At 48.8% G+C, this 20,350-nt stretch overlaps 1 protein-coding gene across 2 annotated transcripts; it reads right to left on the bottom strand.

Moving 5' to 3' along the window:
• Positions 1-7,079: 7,079 nt before the first annotated feature.
• On the bottom strand, positions 7,080-19,885 carry FAM3A (FAM3 metabolism regulating signaling molecule A). 2 transcript variants are annotated; one of them, XM_074278269.1, is made up of 9 exons: positions 19,796-19,879; positions 13,854-13,967; positions 13,360-13,383; positions 12,079-12,202; positions 11,852-11,910; positions 9,977-10,027; positions 8,537-8,621; positions 8,289-8,415; positions 7,080-7,926 (listed from the first exon to the last, which is right to left on the bottom strand). In XM_074278269.1, the coding sequence occupies exons 1-9, from the start codon at positions 19,806-19,808 to the stop codon at positions 7,828-7,830; spliced, it is 696 nt and encodes a 231-aa protein (XP_074134370.1). In that variant the 5' UTR covers positions 19,809-19,879; the 3' UTR covers positions 7,080-7,827. The 2 variants fall into 2 exon arrangements, with proteins under 2 accessions (XP_074134370.1, XP_074134371.1); XM_074278270.1 differs by lacking the exon at positions 13,360-13,383 and having other exon boundaries at positions 13,832-13,967; positions 19,796-19,885.
• Between the last annotated feature and the right edge of the window lie 465 nt (positions 19,886-20,350).

The following is a 20,350-nucleotide window of genomic DNA, read 5'->3' as shown; positions in this document are numbered from 1 at the left end:
AAGACAGTGTAGAGTTTAATTGGTTCATCAGTGGGTCAAGGTTGAGAGAACAGGTCGTACAGGGATGGATTTGGACAGAACTGCAGGGTCAAGTGATTGGAGAGCATGGTGTAGAGTGAGAACTGGGCCTGGTATTAGAAGGCAGAAGGAGAGGTGGATAGCTAATAGATTGTGATCAAATAAGCACATTTGTAGCTTCATTAACATGAAGCAGTGTATTGATGGGTAATGGCAAGATCCTTCATATTGGGATTGACTTTTCTTAGCATTGGCCCCTCTGCCATAACTCTTGGAGTTAGACTAATGATTCTCACAGAAGGCATGGAGTGGTTGAGACTTTTAAGAGTTGGTCGAATATATTGTATGTAGGTTATACTGTAACACATTTATTATACATGGGATTGCCTGTCATCTAGGGGAGGGAGTAGAAGGAGGGAGGAGAAAATTTGGAAAAATGAATACAAGGGATAATGTTATAAAAAAAAATTACCCATGCATATGTACTGTCAAAAAAATTACAATTATAAAATTAATAATTTTTTTAAAAAGAGTTGGTCAAAATACAACCCAAGACTTGTTGCAGGATAAGAGACCAAATCTCCACAAGACTGCAGAGTACAACCACAGGCTCTAGTTAAGTTTAAATGTTTTTGCATTGGAATTTGGATTGTATTGGAATATGGAATGGCCATTAACCAAAAAAAGAGAGGAAAAAAGAGTATGACTGTTTCTGAGAAAGGAGTAGGTCATGGGACTTGAGTACTCTATGAGGTTAGGGTATTAAAGGAAATAGCTGTGTGTGTGTGTGTGTGTGTGTGTGTGTGTGTGTGTGTGTGTGTTAGGAAGAGGAAGGTACTTAACTTATTGAGGAAGGAAGAAGTGTCCTGAGGTGTATAGACAAAAGCTACAAGGGTTTTAATTGGGTTGTTATTGTTTGTCCTTCGTTCTCAAAGACAACCATAATATCAGGCAGGTGATTCCATGACATGCAAGAGAACTGGATTTGAGGGAGAGAGGACTGTGCAAGGTCACCAGGCTCACTTTTTCCTTCTGAATCATCTGGGTCCAGTGGCCAGATATACATCAGGACAATTGGAGATGACCCTGAATGCAGTGGGAGATCCTGATCTTTTTTATGCTAAGTGGTAGCTATGAATTGAATGAACCTTAAAGAAGGAAAAATTGCCGGGTGATGATGGAAAGGGGGAGAATCTGAAAGTGACAATGGCAAAGGAAGAGCATTCCAACTCTTCCAACTTGACCAGTAAGTGAAGACGAAAGAGTGTGTCCAGTGCTGGAAAGTGTGGCCAGGGAGGCTATGTCATGAGGCTCAATAAAAGCCAGAAGGTGGAAGGAATTGGAAAGGAAATGATTTATGATGAAAGCAAGTTTGTTGCGTAGGGCATGACCATCTCAGAGTGAAAAGGGAGAAAGCTTTGAGGTGGGACATTGGGGGGAGAGTGTGGAGTGAATTGAGCTGAAATGGAATAAGGTTTGGGGCAGTGGGGGATAGAGACTGGAGTTTGAATCATTGGGATGGGAAGAATATGAATGGGTGGGGAGTTTGTTAATCATGAAAGGAAAATTTTAGAAAGATAATCATTGTCAGTAGTGTTATGTCCTTTTAGAGCTCTGGACTGTCAGATAAAGGAGCAAGCACATGGAGCAGAAGAAATGGTGACACTCTCCTTGCTCCAAGGTAGGAGACCAGGCTGGAAACTTGATGGAATGACATCCCCCTTCCTTCACCTCAGCAGTTGGAAGCTGCTTCGCTGGACCGGTGCTTTTCCTCATTCCACAGGAAGCTGGAGAGTAGGAGAGGGGAGTGGCTGTTCTGGACATTTCCACAAGTAGCTACTATAATAGAGTCCAGAGAAGACATACCTTCAGAAGATGTGATGTCTGCAAGTTTCTCATTAACTTTGTCAAGAAGTGCCATCTTACTATATGGAGCATGCTGATAAAGTGCTACAAAACAATAGTGGAAATATTTAGTAAGCGAAATCTGAAACACTGATATCAGTAGTGTCGAGTCAAAGAAACTCACAAGACAATTGAGTACGTGTGTTGACACCCCTGACATTTTAACAGTTTGAAATTAAAACACTTCCATTCCTTCTTTGAGTATTTTGACTATGGCTATTGCTAAGTGCTTAGTAATTCCTGAAATAACAGCACAAATTGTCTCCTATGACCAGATAGATGCAATCATGAATCTAGTATCTATATTGATTCAGAATCGATGTAGTCAACCTGTAGATTTTGCTGTTGATCAGAGTCTCAAGGAAAGCCTCATTCATCTTTTGCAGTCAGATTGAAACAGAGAACAAAGTATTTTGGAAGAACTCAAGAACACTCCCTTCCATGATATTTGTAGCATATTGGTTGGCTTTCCAATACAAAGAAAACTCCAAAGTGAATAATAAAGGGGAAAGTGACAGCTTTTTTTTTCCATATCTGAGTTTGAATGAGAGAAGAATTGGCAGAGCTGCTTCTTCAGTGAATATGAGCTGGAGAAATTAGTTATGAAAATAATGAAACCATAGGTCATGAATTGGCACACCAGGCTTTTACTCTGTATGAAGATGAAATCAGGACTTCTAAAGCACAATTAGCTGCCATCTCCTTGATCTTGTCTCCTTGGCAGAGGATGGAGTGCTTTGGGGAAGATAACCCTTAACTCAGTGGGCATGGGTTACTTCCAAACTATTTTTTTATTTTACTTTTTTGTTTTCTTAATTTTTAATTTTTTTAACATTTTAAAATCTATTTTGAGCTTTCAGTTTTCCCTCCCACCCATTTAGAAGGTAAAGAATATACCTTATACTTGTAATGTCATGCAAACTATATTTATATAGTAGCCATGATACCAAAAAAAGCAAGAAAAATAAAGTAAAGGAAGTATGTTTCAATTCTTTCAAAGTTCATCAATTCTCTCTCTGGAGGTGGATTGTATTTCTTTTTATCATGGATCCTTTAGTTTTGGATCATTATCTTAATCAAAATAGCTGCCTTTCACAATTGATCATTATAATATTGCTATTATATACACGGATTTCTTGGTTCTATTCACTTCACTTTGCATCACTTCACACCATATCTTCCCAAGTTTTTCTGAAACTATCCTGCTTGTCATTTCTTATAGCACAATAGTATTCCATCACATTTACACCACAACTTATTCAGCCATCCCCCAATTGATGGACATCCCTTTGATTTCCAATTCTTTGGCAGCACAAAAAGAGCTGCTATAAATTGGCTCAGTGGATAAAGCCTTGGGCTTAGAATCAGAAAGACTTCTCTTTCTCACACTTACTAGTTGTATTACCCTGGGCAATCCTATAAAATGAACTGGAGAAGGAAATGGCAAACCACTTCAGTAGCTTTGCCTAGAAAACTCCAACTGAGGTCACGAGTTGGACACCACTGAAAAACATAACAACAAAAAAGTTTTTCTACAATATACTTTTTTTTTTTTTTTGCATATCTCCTCCAGGAGTTGTTCTTTTCCTTCTCTGTCATGTTAGCCAATCCGATAGGTGTGAGGTAGTATCTTAAAAGTTTTTCATTTGTATTTCTCTAATTAATAGTGATTTAGAGCATTTTTATATGATTATAAATAGTGTCAATTTCATCTTCTGAAAACTATCATTATCATTTCACCATTTATCAATTGGGGAATGGTTCCAATTTTTATAAATTTAACTCAGTTCTCTATATAGAGAACTGAGGTCTTTATCAGAGAAACTTACCTCCCTTTCCCCATTTTCCTTCTAATTTTGGCTGCATTCATTTGTACAAAAATTTTTTTTTCAAATTAAAGTATTCAAAATTATTTATGCTTCCCTTATTTACAGATCTGACAGGAACATTTTAAAATTTTCTTTTAAAAATTTATTAATTCTATTTTCCTCCATTACATGTAAAGCATTTTTTTAGGTTATACACATACATTCATTTTTTTACATATTTTCACATGAATCACATTGAAGGAGAAAAAACAGAACAAAAGGGGAAAAAAAAAAAAACAAGAAAAAAAAAAGGTGAAAATGGTATATATTGATCAATATTCAGTCTCCATAATTTTCTCTCTGGATATAGATAGCATTTTCCATTCCAAATTTATTGGGATTGCTTGGATACTGACAGGTAAATTTTTATATGTCCTCCCCCTTATTTACTTGTGATATCATCCTTTCTGTCTAAATCATTTATCCATTTTGACCATGTCTTGGTATGGTGTGAGATGTTGGTGCCAAACTGCTTTCTAGTTTCTCCAGCAATTTTTATTAGCGAATTCTTGTTCTAAAAGCTAGGATCTTTGGGTTTATCAGTGGTAACTGACTGCTGTGTATTATGTACCTAATCTATCCCACTGATCCACTACTCTATTTCTTAGTTAGGACCCAATCGCTTTCATGATTGATACTTTGAAATCTGGTAACTTCCTTCATTGATTCCTTTGATATTCTTGATTTTTTGTTCTTCCAGGTGAATTTTATTTTTTTCCTAACTATGAAATAATTCTTTGGTAGTTTAGCACTGAATAGGTAAATTAATCTGTTATATATTGGCTCAACTTACCATGAACAATATTTCTCCAATAATCCCTGGGTTTGTCTTGGCAGGTAGACTCCCAAGTATCTTATATTGTCTGCAGTTATTTCATTTTGCTTTATTTTATTTTTTATTTATTACATGTAGTAATTTTTTTTGTTATACATGTACATTTTTTTACATATTTCCTTATCAATCATGTTGAGAGAAAAGTCAGAGGAAAAAAAGTGAACATAGCATGTGTTGACTTACATTGTCTTCATAATTCTCTCTGTAGTTGGATGATCTTTTTCATCCAAGGTTTATTGGGGTTGCCTTGGATCACTGAACTGCTGAGAAGCAAGTCTGCCATAGTTAATCATCATACAATTTTGCTGTTTTCCCAGTTCTGCTTGTTTCCCTCAGCATTAATTTATGTAAATCTTTCCAGGCCTTTCTAAAACTAGCCTGTTCATCATTTTTTAAAATCTGATTTTTTAATAGAATAATATTCCACTACTTTCATATACCAGAGAGTTATTCTAAATGGAATTCCTTTTTCTATTTCTGCTAGGTTTTGATAGTAATACAGAGAAATGCTGATGATTTATGGTTTTATTTTTATATCTTACAACTTTGCTAAAGTTTTGTGACAAAATTTTTAATTGATCACATATTATACCAACATATTATCTACAAAAAACGATAGTTTTGTTTCATATTGTCCAATCTTCTTTCTTCAGTTCTTGTCTTAGTGCTATAGTTAGCATTTCTAATACAACATTGAATAGTAGTGATGATGTATATCCTTGGTTCACCTCTGATCTTATCAGGAAGGTTCCAGTTTGTCTTCATTATAAATAGGATTTGCTCTTCATTTTAGATAATTTATTGTTTTCTAGTATTTCTAGTTTTCTAGTATTTTAATAAGAATGGGTATTGTTTTGTCCAAAAATTTTCTACATCTTTTCAGATGACAGAATTTTTGTTTCTGTTGATAAGTCAATTATATATATACACATACATACATCTTTGCTAATATTGAACCAGTCCTACATTCCTAGTATAAATCCCCCCCGCTCATTGGGCATGATCTTTGAGATATATTGCTGTAATCTCCTTGCTAGTCTTTTACTTAAAATATTTGCACCAATATTCATTAGGGAAACCGGTCTATAGTTTTGATTTTGATCTCCCTGGTTTAGGTTTCAAAACCATATTTGTGTCATAGAAGAAATTTAGTAGGATTCATTCTTCACCTACTTCTTTTTTTATTTTATTTTTATTAAGGCTCTTTATTTTCAAAACACATGCTCTACTTTTCAAATAGTTTATACAGTATTGGCATTGGGGGGGGGTGTCTAAATATTTGATAAAACTCACGTCTAAATCTATCTGCTTGATTACCTCTTCCAAGAGGCCTTCCCTGATTTCCTCCCTCCATCTCCCACTTGGTAAAGTTTGCTTATTTTTAACTGTGCTAGATCCTCCCAATAGAATACAATTTCCTTTGGGGCAGGGATTGGGTCACTTTTCTATTTATATTGTCAATGCTTGGCATATGGTAGGCACTTAATGCTTGTTGACTGAAGGGTCCCTCTCCACTCCTTTAGGGATTGGGAGTTTTTGAACTCTGTCTGGAGGCCAGCAGGCAAAATAGAATCTTTCTTGACAATCTGACCATGAAGGGCCCAAGGAAACAGGCCATCTATAGATTCTGATCTCATAGGAGTTGACACGGGCACTGTCCAACCTGGTCTTCCATAAGCTCTGAGTGGATAGGCCTGTGGAGGCAGATAGGAATCTGTGTGCCACAGAAATGCTCAGACCATTATGCCACTGGCCAGGCTATTAGCTGATATCCCTCATATAACCAGGTGGTGCTGTGCTGCCTGAGGGGGATCGCATGAACAAGCATAAAGAGGGCGCCAGTTTCAGGTGCCTGACACGGAACATACACGGCTATCCTACATAGCCTTAGTCTAGCTCTGTTTGCGATCTGTGTGTTTTTGGTTTTCTGTACGCACCTGCTTGATGAGTCTCAAATAAACTATGTGTCATTTACATGAAAAAGGCCAGAAAGAGGTAGAAGAGTCATTCTGCTCACCCAATAGCTTCTGAAATCTTAGTGTGAATTGCAGGGAAAAACAGGGAGACCGAGCCCTTTGGACCTATGGCAGAAATGGTTAGTGTGGAGAAGGCTGGCGGCCTCCACCATTCAAGAGTGAAGATCCCGGGCAGTGATTGGCATTGTTTGAAGCCATATAAAAACTGACCGTGGCTTCCTGAAGCCAATGTCCATTTTTGCTCATCCGACCCAGGGGTCCTCTCACTGACAAAGAACTCGGGTCTGGGGGCCCAGGGCTCTTTCCTGGCTAATCAGATGAGGTAGGTGCTTGCCAAAGTCCAAATTCTAGGTTTATTTTCCCTCAGAGGGACATTTCCTGAAGGTGAAACTTCCTGCTCCCTTCCCAGGTGCCCCACTGGCTCCCGGAAGGCTCTCTGGGTATCTGCTTACTTTGTGTATGAAGCAGTCCCAGGCATCAACTAGGAATTCCATTTATTAAAGGTCATTCTAAATTAACTACAAAGAATTGCATATATCTTTAATTTGACATCTAAAAAGAAGTCATGAGGCCGGAAGACGTGGATGTGGGGTTGCTGTGGAGCTCTTGCAACCACCCCGAAGTCATACCATCACTCAGACTCTGCTAGACCAAGTAGCACAGCCTGAGAGAGGACAATGGGCTCTGGGAACCAGGGCAGAGAGTGGGCCAGGGGGGCTGTTGGCACACCTAAAGCAAAGGCCAAAGGCATAAAGAGAACGATTCGGGGAGAAGGGGGGAAGGGGAAGAGAGCCCTGGATGCGTTAGGGGCCCAGCCTGGCCAGACCAGGGACTGTGTGTATATGGTGTGGGAGGGAGGGGATAGGATTGAGTGAAGGAAGCATCCCCTCCCACAGGGGTCTAACGATTCCCACCACTGTTACATTCAGTTTCCAAGAGAGCTGGAGTGATGTGGAAAAAGTGCAAGAAAGGATTCCTGGAAGGAGTAAGGCACTGGGGGAAGGGGCCCCTGAGAGCTCTGTGAATGTTTGGGGGAGGGGAGGGGGGGAGCAGGAGCCAGGTCGGCCTCCATTCCCATCACAGCTTGACCTCTCACCCCTCAGTCAGGTGGCTTTTTCTAGGAGTCATTAAATCCAGGGAAGGGCTGAACAGATTGCCCACTTGGGCAATTCAGCAGGCCAGGCCTGCCGTGAGGTAAGGAAGGAGGTAGAGGCAGCACAACAACTCATTGGGGGCCTACTGTCCGCTGGGGGATGCAGCCTTCAAGCTCCAGTGCCTCTGGCCAGCCCTCGTACTTGTTGGTATTCTTGCTGTTCTTCATGTGCTGTGGGGTAGCCATGAGAAAGGAAATGACGGAGAAGGAAGGGGCAGGGGGCCCTGCTGCCAGGGGGCCGCTCGGCAGGTGAGCGCACATGGCAGGGTTCTCTCCCAAGGCAACCCAGACACTTGGACTGTCATTGCTAATTAGCAGGGGGAACTTACCTTGACCTCCTCTGAACCCATTTCCTCCTCTATAAAATGGCCTTCACTTTGGCCTACTTTCTAGGGGAGCTCAGGAGTAGGGGAAGAGGGAAAGGAGGGGGAATCCACTCCCTTGGGCCCCCGGCCTAAAGGATAAACAAAGTGGAGGACAGCATTATCCACCTTTCCCCATCTAGGGTTGTTCTGGGGAAGGACCCTACAGACCTGCTCAAAGGGGCTCTTGTCCTGAACGCCTTTGGCCCCAACAAACACCCAGCTGTCTCGGAAAGCCAGTTCCTTAGCGTTTGTGCTGCCTAGCTCACTGAAGATTTTCCTGGTTTCATCGTTCATCCTGCAGGAGACAGAGAAAGAAATCTGGGGAGGGGGTGGAGTGGAGATGGGGAACCAGGCTGCAAGGGGGAAAGAGGGGACGGAGGGGGTGGAATCAAGAGTGTGGATTAGAGGCTTCTTACTTGGTGGCTGGGTCATCATAGGAAGCCACAAATACCAGTGTCCCCTCATGGAGTGGCCGGATGAACTTCAGCAAATCATTGACGTCTAGGGAGAGAGGAGAGCGGATCCCCGTGAGGTTACGTCCGAGCTCTAGCTCAGGGACCCTGGAGGCCACCCAGAGGAGCCCCCTACTGGATAGGTGAAGGGAGTGCAGTTTGGAGAGTTGGAGGAAAGAAGAGTAGAGCAGGTGACAAATGGGTCCCCAGCCACTTCTCAGTGCTTCTACTCTCTGGAAGCTCCCTTGGGGAACCTTTTCACCAGAGGGACACAACTGCTGGCTCCCCTCTACTCTCCTGTCCCACTGTTCTGCACGTGCAGCAGGATAGTACCTGCTCTCCCATCCCACTGTTCTGCACGTGCAGCAGGATAGTACCTGCTCTCCCGTCCCACTGTTCTGCACGTGCAGCAGGATAGTACCTGCTCTCCCGTCCCACTGTTCTGCACGTGCAGCAGGATAGTACCTGCTCTCCCGTCCCACTGTTCTGCACGTGCAGCAGGATAGTACCTGCTCTCCCGTCCCACTGTTCTGCACGTGCAGCAGGATAGTACCTGCTCTCCCGTCCCACTGTTCTGCACGTGCAGCAGGATAGTAGAGACACAAGCCCCACATACACACAAAGCAATCAGCGCAGCACTTCCATGGTGGCAGAGAAGCAGAAACGATGAGACTACTCATCACCTGGGCCATGGCTGACCACACTGTGGTGCCTGAATGCAATGGCACCTTCAGCAGCCAGACCACTGTTCTGAGACTTGTCTGAGCTCAGAGAGCAAAGTGTACGCGGCCAAAAGAATGCCCGTTACCAGAGGAACGGATCAAGGATCTCAGAAACCCGAGCTCTAAGCAAATGAAAAACCCACTGAGGTTTTCGGAGGGGATATACAGTGACACTTGTGCCCCTTTTTCTTTGCAGATGGGGGCAATTCATGCAGAATGCTGTCTACACTGGCAGATGACCGTTACTGAGTGTCTTTGATGAATTGCTTTTCTGTGTCACAAAACAAGGGAGGATTCAATCGCAGAGATGGGGACAGGGGACTTTTCTAGAAACAACTGTGACAAAAACAAACAAAACGCACCTGCAAAATGTACCTTATTGGGGGGGGGGGGAGGCAATTGGGGATTAAGTGGCTTGCCCAGGATCACACAGCTAGGAAGTGTTAAGTATCTGAGGCCACATTTGAACTCAGGTCCTCCTGACCTCAGGGCCGATGCTCTCAGAATGTCCTTTCAAGTGGCTGTCATTATGTCAGAAGGATCCAAAAAGAAGGACAGAGCCAGAGTGGGGTGATCTTCCCTTCAACCCACCTGGAGCTCCTAAGGGAAGGACAGGCAGAGCTATGGAAGTGAGGGCTGGGAAGAACCCAAGGCTGGCCTCACTTGCTCGGGTCTCACTCACCTCCAGCCCACATGTCAAAGGATCTGGCCTCAAGGAGCTCCCCATTCACTCCTGCAATGGGAAGGTGGCAGGGTTAGGGCCGAGGACACCCCCGAGGGTGCCCACACACATATACACATCCTTGCCTCCCTCAACGTGAAGCAGTCTGGGGCCAAAGAGCTTGCAAAGGGCTTCCAGCTGGTCAGAAGACTCAGAGCTAATAAACCTTCAGAAAAGGGGGCCCGGATTTTAGGCCCGTCCCCCGAGGGCTCAGCAGCAAATGTTTGGGAGAATGTTTAGTGTGGATACTGGGGGAGAGTGGGAAGGAGGCCCCCGGACTGACACAAGCAGTGGGCAGAGCTGTCTTGGAAAACCACATCCGATGCAGCTAAGGAAGAGCTGGGGCTACACAACAGGAGCTGGCATAGGCCAAATGTGATTTGCCCATCCAGGGACAGCCTGGGAGAAGATCCTAAAACCTTCCCCCTGCCCGGCCTAGACAATTTAAATAATCTCCCTTTTCTTCCGAGCCAGGTTCTTTCCTGGAGGCTGAACTCCAGTCACCTCCTCCACGAAGCCATTTCTGATGGACGGCCCTGGCGTTCAAGGGCCTTCCCACTCTTGGAGTTGACCAGCTCCCAGATTCCATTCTGTCTTACGGCCAAGGGCATTGATGCCCAAGTCCACTCCCAGCCTGGGAGTGAGCTGGAAGGAGCCTCCCTGCCACAACACGGGCAAATTTTGGAGGCCTAACCCCAGCTGGCCCTTCAACCCAATCGATTCCTCTACTTTGTGTGGACTGGGGGCCAGTCTCTTCCCTCTCCTAATGGCACTTGGTCTAAGAGTGAGTGAATAAAATCAGCATTTCCTTGTTTTCACATGTGCCTGACTGGGAGTTTCTTGAGGGCAGGACAGTGCTTTTGCCCTCCTTGGTATCCCTAGCTTAGCTGGCACACAGTAGGGGCTTAATCAATGCTGAGGGTCTGAACTATGTTAGTAGCAGGGAAGAGAAATGAGACCCTGATTCCTTCCTGGGATGCGAGAACCAACCAGCAAGCTAAGAGCTAGTTGGAAAGATAGGGAGGCAGCAAGGTCACCTCCCAGGATCCTGCCAGATTCAGAAGCTTGGGCGGTTGGGAGGGACTGCTCAGAAGCTCTCCCCCAGGCAACTCGGTCCCAGTTCTCAGCACCGGAAGAATTTGTTAAGGCCAGCCCTGACCCTCCGTCCAGTCTTTTGGCTGACACCCCGTCAGGGCCCATTTGCTAGTTTACACTGTGGGCTTTGAAGACCCCCCATCCTCATTTCTTAGGAATCAAGGAGAGGGCTGTTCCAGGCCAGCAAGGACAAGGCGAGCCATGAGAGGGGAGCTTTGAGGCGATGAAGATGGAGAGGAAAAGGAGAAGTCCCAGAGAGAAGCTTGGGAGCCACAGTCGCCAAAGGGGAAGGATTAGCACAGCAAAGGCCCGGAAGTCATGTGGACTATTGAAATCCAAAGATGGAATCTAACTTGTTCTGGATTTTAAACAGAGCCTGTCCAACAGCCAATGTCCTGTTGGGCCAGAGCACCGGAAGGGTAACTGAGGGCCCGGCAGAGAAGCCAAAGGAGTCGGACACCAACCTCATCAGAGCTGTCCTGGAAGAGTGCGAGAGCTGGAGAGGTCTGCAAGGGTCAGAGGCAACAGCCCAAGTGAGCCACGGGAAGTCGCGTTTGGGGCAGCGAGGGCATGCCATCGAAACGGGAGAATAAGGAGAGCAAACTATTTGGGGGCTCTCCCCCTTCCACGGGGAGGGGGGGGCGGGGGACACAACTCCTTCCTCATTCTCTTTCTAAGTCCATGTACAGGATCTGTTTCCAGAGCCTGCCAAGTCCAGAATGGGGTGGGCTCCGGACTCACCATTCACCAGGGCAATGTTCAGCCCACGTCCGACATTGTCCTTTACACTGCTCATCAGCCTGGGAAACAGAAGGGTCACACCTGTGATGGGAGAATGGGGGGGAGAGGGAGAAAACCTATCCCTCTCTCCGCCCCTTGGCTCTCCCCACGATGGGCACCATCGTCCCGCCCGTCACTCCATCCCCTTCTTCCCACCATCCCAGTGACTTGTCCCTCAATGTTCTCACATCTTATCCTCGAGGCAGATCTTGGGTCCAATGACATTGGCGGCCCCACTGACCACACGGAAGGCCAAGTGCTGTTCGGGACATGGCTGGGGCAGGCCACACTTATACTTCCTGGCCCGGGGCTCTGGGCAGAGACAGTGGGACAGTATGGTCAACTTACGGGGCTCAGGGGCAAGGAGCAGAACTGTCTACTCAGCTGCCCCAGCCTCAGCGGCCTCAACAGGGCCAAGACCTGTGGCGGGATGCTCGCGGCACCAGGAGCGGGAAAGCAGAGGGGTCGGGGAAGAGAGAGTGCCAGCGAAAAAGAGACCCCAAACACAGGCAGGACCCGGAGTGGGGGAGGCAGCAGGCAGGCCGGGAGACTAGGGGGATGAGAAGGAAAGGTAGAAAAGGAAGTAGTGGGGAGGCGAGGGGGCCGAGCCCGGGCAGGGCACTGAAAGGGTGCCGAGTGGTCCCTGCCCGAAGCCCTCCGTCCCTCGGAAGCTGGCCTGCTCCTTCTGCTGAGGTGAGCGGAGCTGGATGAAGGAGCCTCCCCCACCCCTGCCCTCTGCCCCCACCCTTGGCTGGCTTTGTTGGAGGAGATCGAAGCTCTCTGTGTGCCCCATCAAACTCACGCAGACACACTCACTCTCACGCCTGGCAGGGCGGCTGGCCTCGGGGCTGGGCTGGACTGACCACAGGGAGAAGGCCCTTTCTGCTACTGACAGGAGAAGAGAAACAGGGAGGGGGAAGGAGGGACAGCAACAGAGAGGACAGGATGGGACAGTCTGTGAAACGCTTGGGAGAGCGCCCAAGGCAAGTAACGAGTGGCAGCAGAGAAGCAGGTGACAGAGCAGTGGGGCCACAGGGCATAAGCGAAAAAGGGTGGGCCACAAGGAGGCCACCACGGTGCACATCCAGCCCAGGGCAGAGACGGAAGGCGGAAGAATGGGCGTGGGCTCCCAGGACACCTTTCAAGTCTGCCCTCGATGCCTCTGGGCCCCTTTCCCCCCAAGAGAAATCAAAGGGCCCGATGCCCCACTAGGGATGCAAGAGAAAAAGAGAATCATGGGATCTCAGACCAGCACTCCCAAAGGGCTCTTTCCAGTGTAGCCTCTGCCCTCCTTGTACTGAGAAGGGAGAGCAGTTCCCTCCCTCCCTCCCTCCCTCCCTCTCTAGCCTTCCACTCGGTAAGCGTGCCCTCCTCCCAGCTCCCCGGGGCCCCCTGAGACAAGACTGGGCCAGGAAGCCGAGCTGCCACCACCATGCACAAGGGCCGTGGGGAAGGGGGCAAAGACCTACCTGTGGTCACTGCGTTCTCGGGACCTGTGGAAGGGGGAAGAGGGAGGAGCAGCGTTATCTCAACGAGGAGACCAGGAGCCAGGATGGCTCCTGCCCCAGACTCTGCAGCGCCCCCTTGTGGAGGTACCCACACTAGTTTTACTCAGGTCTTTGTACCTTATTGCTCTTATTTGAGACATTCAGAATGACTTAATCACTTTTCTAGGCCCTGGGATTTCAGTGATGTAGGGAAATTTCCCCCAAACATCCTTTACCAAGGCCAGTCAACACTTTCTCTTCAACTCAGTCTTAGGGAGTTGCCTCGAGAGGTAGATGTTACACATTAGAACCACAGGAGGGGGGTGCTGCTAGAGGGGAGATGAGATGGGGAGAGAGAGGAAAAAACAGAGAGAGCCTCGTTTTTTGGCCCCGGCTAAGGAGCTGGGTGGCTCCCAGGGGAAAGGGAGGGGGCCAAGAGTGAGCCAGCATGCACTGTGGGGAAGAGGTGCACTCACTACTGAAGAGCTGCTGTAGCCGAGAGAAGCTGCTCCCATGGGTCCCCAGGAGGATGCTGCCCATGATCCAGGTGAGGCCGGCAGTAAGGATCAGCACCACAATGCGCAGGGGGCCTGAGGAGATCCAGAGAGAGCTGCTCAGGGCGGGAGGGAGGCCCCTAGGGCCAGAGAGGTCACAATCTGCAGTGAGCTCCCAAGTCTTCTAGGCCAAAACTCCTTAAACTAAAGGCCACAACCCGCTACGGGCTCATGTGACTGAACAGGGCGTCCCAGAAAATCTGACCACAATAAAAGGTTTCTGAATGCAAAGCTCCAAAATTAATTCACAATCAAATGCGTAATGAACCTGAGGCCCTTCTGGCAGCACTTGCCCTTGGTACATTCAGAACGCACACACTTAACTTGCCAGAAACACCTCGGCTCAGATTTAAGAACAAGGCCTTGTAAAAACTTCTTGGGCCAAAAGGGGTCTCGAGTGGCACGACCTAGTCCTGAACAGAAATCCTCCTCCACCACTGCTCATCCAGTTTCAGCTTGAAGACTTTCAGATGTACAGAGACCATCATCTCCCCCCCCCCCATCACCAAGCAAATCCTTTCATTTTCAGACCCTGGCACCCAATTCCCTTTGTATTTAGCGAAAATCTGCTTCTCTGCATCTCCACTCCTACCCTCGGGAGCCCAGTAGAACAAGGTTAATCTCTGCCACTGCACAGCCTATCTTCTTTCCTTTTCTTCGGATTAAACATCTCTTCATTTCACCAACGTATCTGGGCTCATCCCTTTGACATCCTAGCTGCCTCCCTTGAAGCAGCTCCAAGCTGGCTCACATATTTTTGGAAGTATCACGCCCAGAAGTAAATACAGCACTCCAGACGTGGTCAGAGCAGAAGGGCTACCCTCTAGAGGGGCCCTGGCCATATGGCACAGAGCCCAAGATCCTTCTGCTTCGGGGGCCTGCCACTCCCCCCGCTGACCTACCAGACTGAGCCACCCAGGCCCGCCTTTAGCCACACCAACGTCTCTTTCATCGTGCCTTCCACACTCTGAGATGGATTTTGGCGAACCTGAATGTAGGACTTGGGTGGGAGACTTCATCTTATTCAAGCAGAAGCAAACACATGTACGCAGTGCCAATGATGCAAATGGAAAGAAAACGAGAGAAACCCAAGAGTGCAGCAGAAGTCCAACTATCAAGATTGGCCCCAAGGAGAAATGAGAAACACTTCCCTCTCTCCTTCCCTTCCTGCGCAAGGGAGTGGGGTGGGGGGCAGGGAATTACAGATGGGGAGTGTTGCTCATACTCGGTCCGACTCAGCTGAATTGCTTCTTCCTCTTCTCTTTATTCTTGTTACAAGGGATAACTTTCTTTGAAAGGGAGAGAGAGCGGTACATTTGGGAGCAAAAATGATGTAACAGTAAAAATCACCCCCCAAATATCATCTTATTCAACTAGCAAGCACACGGGCCGTCAGGATCTCTATTGTATTCCCAATTTAGGCACCCGCTGCATTTTAAATGTCACTCGCTAGCCATTCATTTCACAAGCATTTACCACAAATTTTCTAGAGGGACATGTCAGTTCTGAATCTGTAATCCATCCAGGTGGACCCTGGACCATCAATCATCAATCTTCCTCTCGGCCATACTACAGTTTGTGCTACAAAAAAGGTGATGTGGTTAGTCTGGCTCGTGTTGAACTTTAGCTTCTGGGAACGACTGGCCCGGGCTTGCCAAAATTCAATATTTTGTATTTCACGGTTGATTCCACTCTGTAATTGATTCTATTCTGTCTAAGGACCTAAGCCCTTCGGCTCTAGTCGAGGAAGTTCTTGAGTTCAAAAGTTCCACTTTCCTATCGATCACTTTTAATTAGAGGAAAATTCTGAGTATTCAGTTCAAATTCAATTCAATATACAAATTCTTGTATTTACAAGTCAATCACATTTAACTGAAGGAGAGATTCCAGCAAATATGAACTCAACCCCATCTGCATCTCACTTTAGCCGCAGGAGATCCATTATCTTCTATAGCAAGAACTCTCCTGGTTCAATTTCAGGCCGTCTATCGGAAGGAGGGGCCGTTATCAGCCCACCGTCCCCACTTGCCACCAATCTTAGCATCTCTGCCCTTAGGATTTCTTTAACCCAATCCTACTGTTTTCCCCACCCACCAAGTTGTTCTTTGTTCTATGCAAGGGGGCTACCTCTCCTTGAGGTCACCGAACTCACAGAGGAAGTCACTGGTGCTTTTTATTAACAAATGTGTGCTTTACTAATAGACTCACTGTGTTCAGTGCTTGGAACTCTCTGGACATGACTTGAGAGCATAGAATGGCCTCTATGTGACTTCTCCTCTGCCTCTCTCCCCCAAAGTGGTGCTACAATACTTCCTAGGTTCACAGGACTACAAGCATCCTTCCTGATACCTTTCAGTTGTGGGATTTGGAGTGGATTTAATTTTCAACTTTCAATTGAGTAAAAGAGAGCAAAATAAGGCTAAAATCATTCCATCAAGCCCAACTCTGCTTCTTAAATCCCTACCCAGTGCTCTGGATCCACCCTCTGGGGTCCCAAATCCATGGCTTTCCAACACCTGACCACAAATAACAACATCCCACTGAAGTGTTTTTCTTCCCTGGGTCAACCTATCCACACCTTCTTTTCTTTTAACATGAGGGGCTTTTATTAAGAGCTGACCTCCAAGGATTCTTCCCCTTCAAAACATAGGACTTTCGCAACTGTAAGCTAGACTTCTGGGACCTATTCTTTAACTTCAGAGCAGGCCACTGAGCTGGGATGCACCTTCCAGGGCTTAGGAAGAAAGGAGAGATGCCAAAAGGAAAGACGCTTCACCCGTAATGGTTTGAATGAGAAAATGTGAATAATGGAACCGCACAAGCCTGGGGACATTCGTTTTTATTTAATTTGCTTATAGGTGGATGCTTCACAGGCTCAACCCCAGCTGGTGGGACAGATGGCAATGCTAACACAAGCTCTGGGCGGATTGCCTCCTCCCCTCTACTGGTCTAGTTAGAAGACATTACTATTGATTTGGGGAAGCAACTCATTTTTACCCAGGGGAAATGCATGTCCTAATGACCTTAAAAATGTCGATTAACCCCCTTTTTGTCCATTCAATCCTGTGGGGCCTAGATGCACTACTGTGGCCAGCACTTCTCACTGAGAAAAGTCCTAAAGCACAAGGATGACCACATGGGACTTGTGCTCCCGTGGCCCCTCCACCGTGAAGTTCTCTCTCGTCCTTCTGCTGTCCAGCGCCATTCCCTTTTCACCACCACCTCTTCGAATCCCTGGCCTCACCAAGGCTCACCTAGAGTGGCTGGGGGCACTACAGGGAAAAGAGTGGGCCGGAGTCAGCAAGACCGGAATTCAATCCAGCCTCCCTTACCAGCCACGTGACCCAGGGCAACCTCCGGTACAGGTCTGCCTTGGTGTGGAGACAATGGCCAGCCTTACCTCCCGGAGTAGTTGGAAGAATCCGCTAAGATAGTATTTGTAAAGCATTCGGCACAGTGCCCAGCACACAGTAGGCGCTTATTAATTATTATTTGTTTAATAATGTTTGCTCCCTCCCTCTCTTGAATACCGTCCCCTATACAATACTATCCCATCAGGGTTTTCCTGGTGACTCATGCTTTGCACCCTTCTCTAAACTGCTTTGTATGTCCTCCTTATGTTGTTCCCTGAGGCCGAGGGGCGAAGAATAAATGTTTCATAAATGCTTGCAGAATGAATGAATGAAAGAGCGTGAAACGAGTCTTAGCTATGGCAGCTGAGGTCGAATAAATGTGTGGAGCTCTTTAATAAAAGGTGCGTTTTGTAACGGTTTCTCGTCTAGCATTTGGCCCAGTCTGCCCTCCCAAATTCCCAAACTTCCGCCTTTGCTTGCTCCGGCCTGTTCCTTGGGGAGCTCTTTCCTTAGCATAACTCCAAGGGCCACCCCAGTCAGGGGTCATTGATGCTAATTTGAGGGGGTGCCGGGGCCCTCTGAAAACTCAGTAACCTCCGGACCTTCCTCAGCTTAACTCCAAACCTCTTCAGACTATTAAGAGGAGGCTGAAACAAGAGAGAATCTAGAAAATAGCAACGCAAAGGGGACCTCAGCTTGGACTTCTGCTGTTCCTCGGGGAGGGCCAAGAAGACAAGAGCATGGATGGGAGGCACATGTGGCAGAAGGACGGGCTCTGCACTCAGGGGTCCAGGGGGCAAAGCCTGCCCGAGAACCTCGGGGCACGTGCACACAAAGTACGGACACCTGCCTGCCTGTCCCGGGGACTCTGGCCTTCAGTTCCCTTCATTTGTAAGGGAAATGATCACCTCCCAGACCCTTTCCAACTCCAAATCGTGGACAGTCGGGGAACCAATTTCCCAGTGCAGAGAGCGTCTCTGCCAGGGAGTCCGGGAAGTTAGCCCGCATCACGCCGGAGGCCTTCCACGTTTGCAAAGCACTTTTCTAATGGAGGCGACGTGAGCTCGCACGCAGGATTCACCTCGGCCCCAAGCTCAAACATCAATTTGATCCACACTGACTATGGGACTTGGGCAAACATGCTTGCTGTCTTCCCCTCTTCCCCTTCTCCCCTTCCCATCCCCTCCCTCTCTCTACCTTCCTTTCTTCCTTTGTCTCCTCCTCTCCCTTCCCCTCTCCCCTTTCCCATCCTCCTCTTTCCATCTCTTCCTTCCCACCCCATCTTCTTCCCTCTTTCCTTTTCTCCCTCCCTCATGCCCCCTTCCTTTCCTACCCTTTTCCCCTCCTCTTCCCCCTCTTTTTCTCCTTCTCTGTACCTCTTCCTTCCCTCCTTTCTCCATCCCCCGTCTTCCTTCCCACCTTTTCCCCTCTCTCATCCTCTTCCCTTTCTCCCCATCTCTTCCTTTTCTCTCCCATTTTCCCATTTTCTCCCTCCCTCATCCCCACTTCCTTCTCACCCTTCCCCCTCCCCCATCCTCTTCCCTCTCCCCTTTTTTTCCCACCCCTCCCCCTTCCCACCCTTTCTCTTTCCTCTTCACCCTCTCCCTCTTTTTCTCCTGCTGTCCACCTCTCCCACCCCTCCTATTCTCCCTCCCCCTTCCCCACCTCTCCATCCCCCTTCCCTCCTTCTCTCCATCCCCCTTCCCCACCTTTCCCTTCCCTCCCTCTCTCCCTCCCCTTTCCCTCCTTCTCTCCCTCTCCCTTCCCCACCTCTCTCACTCGTCCTTCTCTCTCTCTCCCTCTCCCTTCCCCCCTTTTCCTTGTCCCCCTTCCCCACCCCTCCCTTGCCTCCTCCCCCCCCTCTCGTTTGCGGGGGCCCTCCTGGCTTACAGCTCGGAAAGGCCTTGGGGAGGTCACCTAGAGCATTCCCCCAGCGACGCCGGCTGTTAGGTGCCGCCCCCCCACCTCGGCCAGGCCTCCTTTGCCACCCCCGGGGTGCCGGGACGGGCTGCGGCGCTGGCTCTGCCCGGGTAGCTGGGGCCCGCACCCTTGGGGGGTGGGGGGTGGGGGAGGCGCAGCTATCCCTCTGAAAAGCCCTGGCTTGGCCGCCAGCGTACCGGACGGGAGAGGAAGCGGGGGCACTGCCCTCCTCGCTCGCTTCCTCGGCGATACGCCGCCTCTCCCGGCACCGGAGTCCCGGCTCCGGCGGAGCCCCCGCCGACGCGCCCTGGCCCCCGGCTCCGGTCCCCCTCAGGGGTCCGGCGCTGCATCCCTTCCCACCCCCTCTGGCGACTCCGGGCCCGCCGAAGCCACCCCCGCCCGCCCCAGCAGACGGCGAGCCCCAGACGCCCCCCGCAGCTGCCAGCGCCGGACAGCGCGACGACAGACCCCCGCCGGCCCCTCCCTCCCCTGGGAGGCCCCTCCAGATCTCCAGCCCCCTCCAAGGCGCCGCCCCATGCCCCCGGCCCCGACCCCCGCCCCCCAGTTTCCCGGGAGCCGGCCCCCTCCTACCTGCCACCCTCATGGCTCCGCGGGGATGGAAGTGCGCCTGCGTCAGTGTGCGCGAATGCAGGGCGGGGCCAACGGCGCTCGGCCTCTGCGGGGAGAGCGGGGGAGGGGGAAGGGGCGGGCCCAGAGAGAAGGAGGCTGGCTCCCGTTCTATACGCATGCGCGCAGCCCAGCCGAAGCGGCGTGCGCAGGCTCCGTGGCCCCGCCGGCCTCCCCGGGGCTTCCTCCCCCTGCCGGGGCTCGGCGCCTTCTGTCTGCCAGCCCCGGAGTTCCGCGCGTCGGCTGCGTCTTCGAGGAGCGCCCTGGCCGCCGTTTCGGGATCGGACCTAAGCCTGCAAGCAGGCTTCCTCCAGAGCCCCACAGTCCGGGCCCCGGCGTTGGGCTCCGCCCCTCCTCCCCTTCCCCTTTGGCAGCTGCGAGAGGGCCGCTTTGGTGTTGTACCCGGCACGGGGCTCACTACTTTTTGTGTTTGTTTGTCTAATTGATTTAATATTTTTACTTATAAAATTACATTTTTTACATTTGTTTTTAAAACTGAGCTCCAGATTTCCTTATGCC

The sequence above is a fragment of the Sminthopsis crassicaudata genome, chromosome X (assembly GCF_048593235.1).
Source record: "Sminthopsis crassicaudata isolate SCR6 chromosome X, ASM4859323v1, whole genome shotgun sequence".
NCBI classification, from domain to species: Eukaryota; Metazoa; Chordata; class Mammalia; order Dasyuromorphia; family Dasyuridae; genus Sminthopsis; species Sminthopsis crassicaudata.
This window is presented reverse-complemented; position numbering and strand designations above follow the sequence as displayed.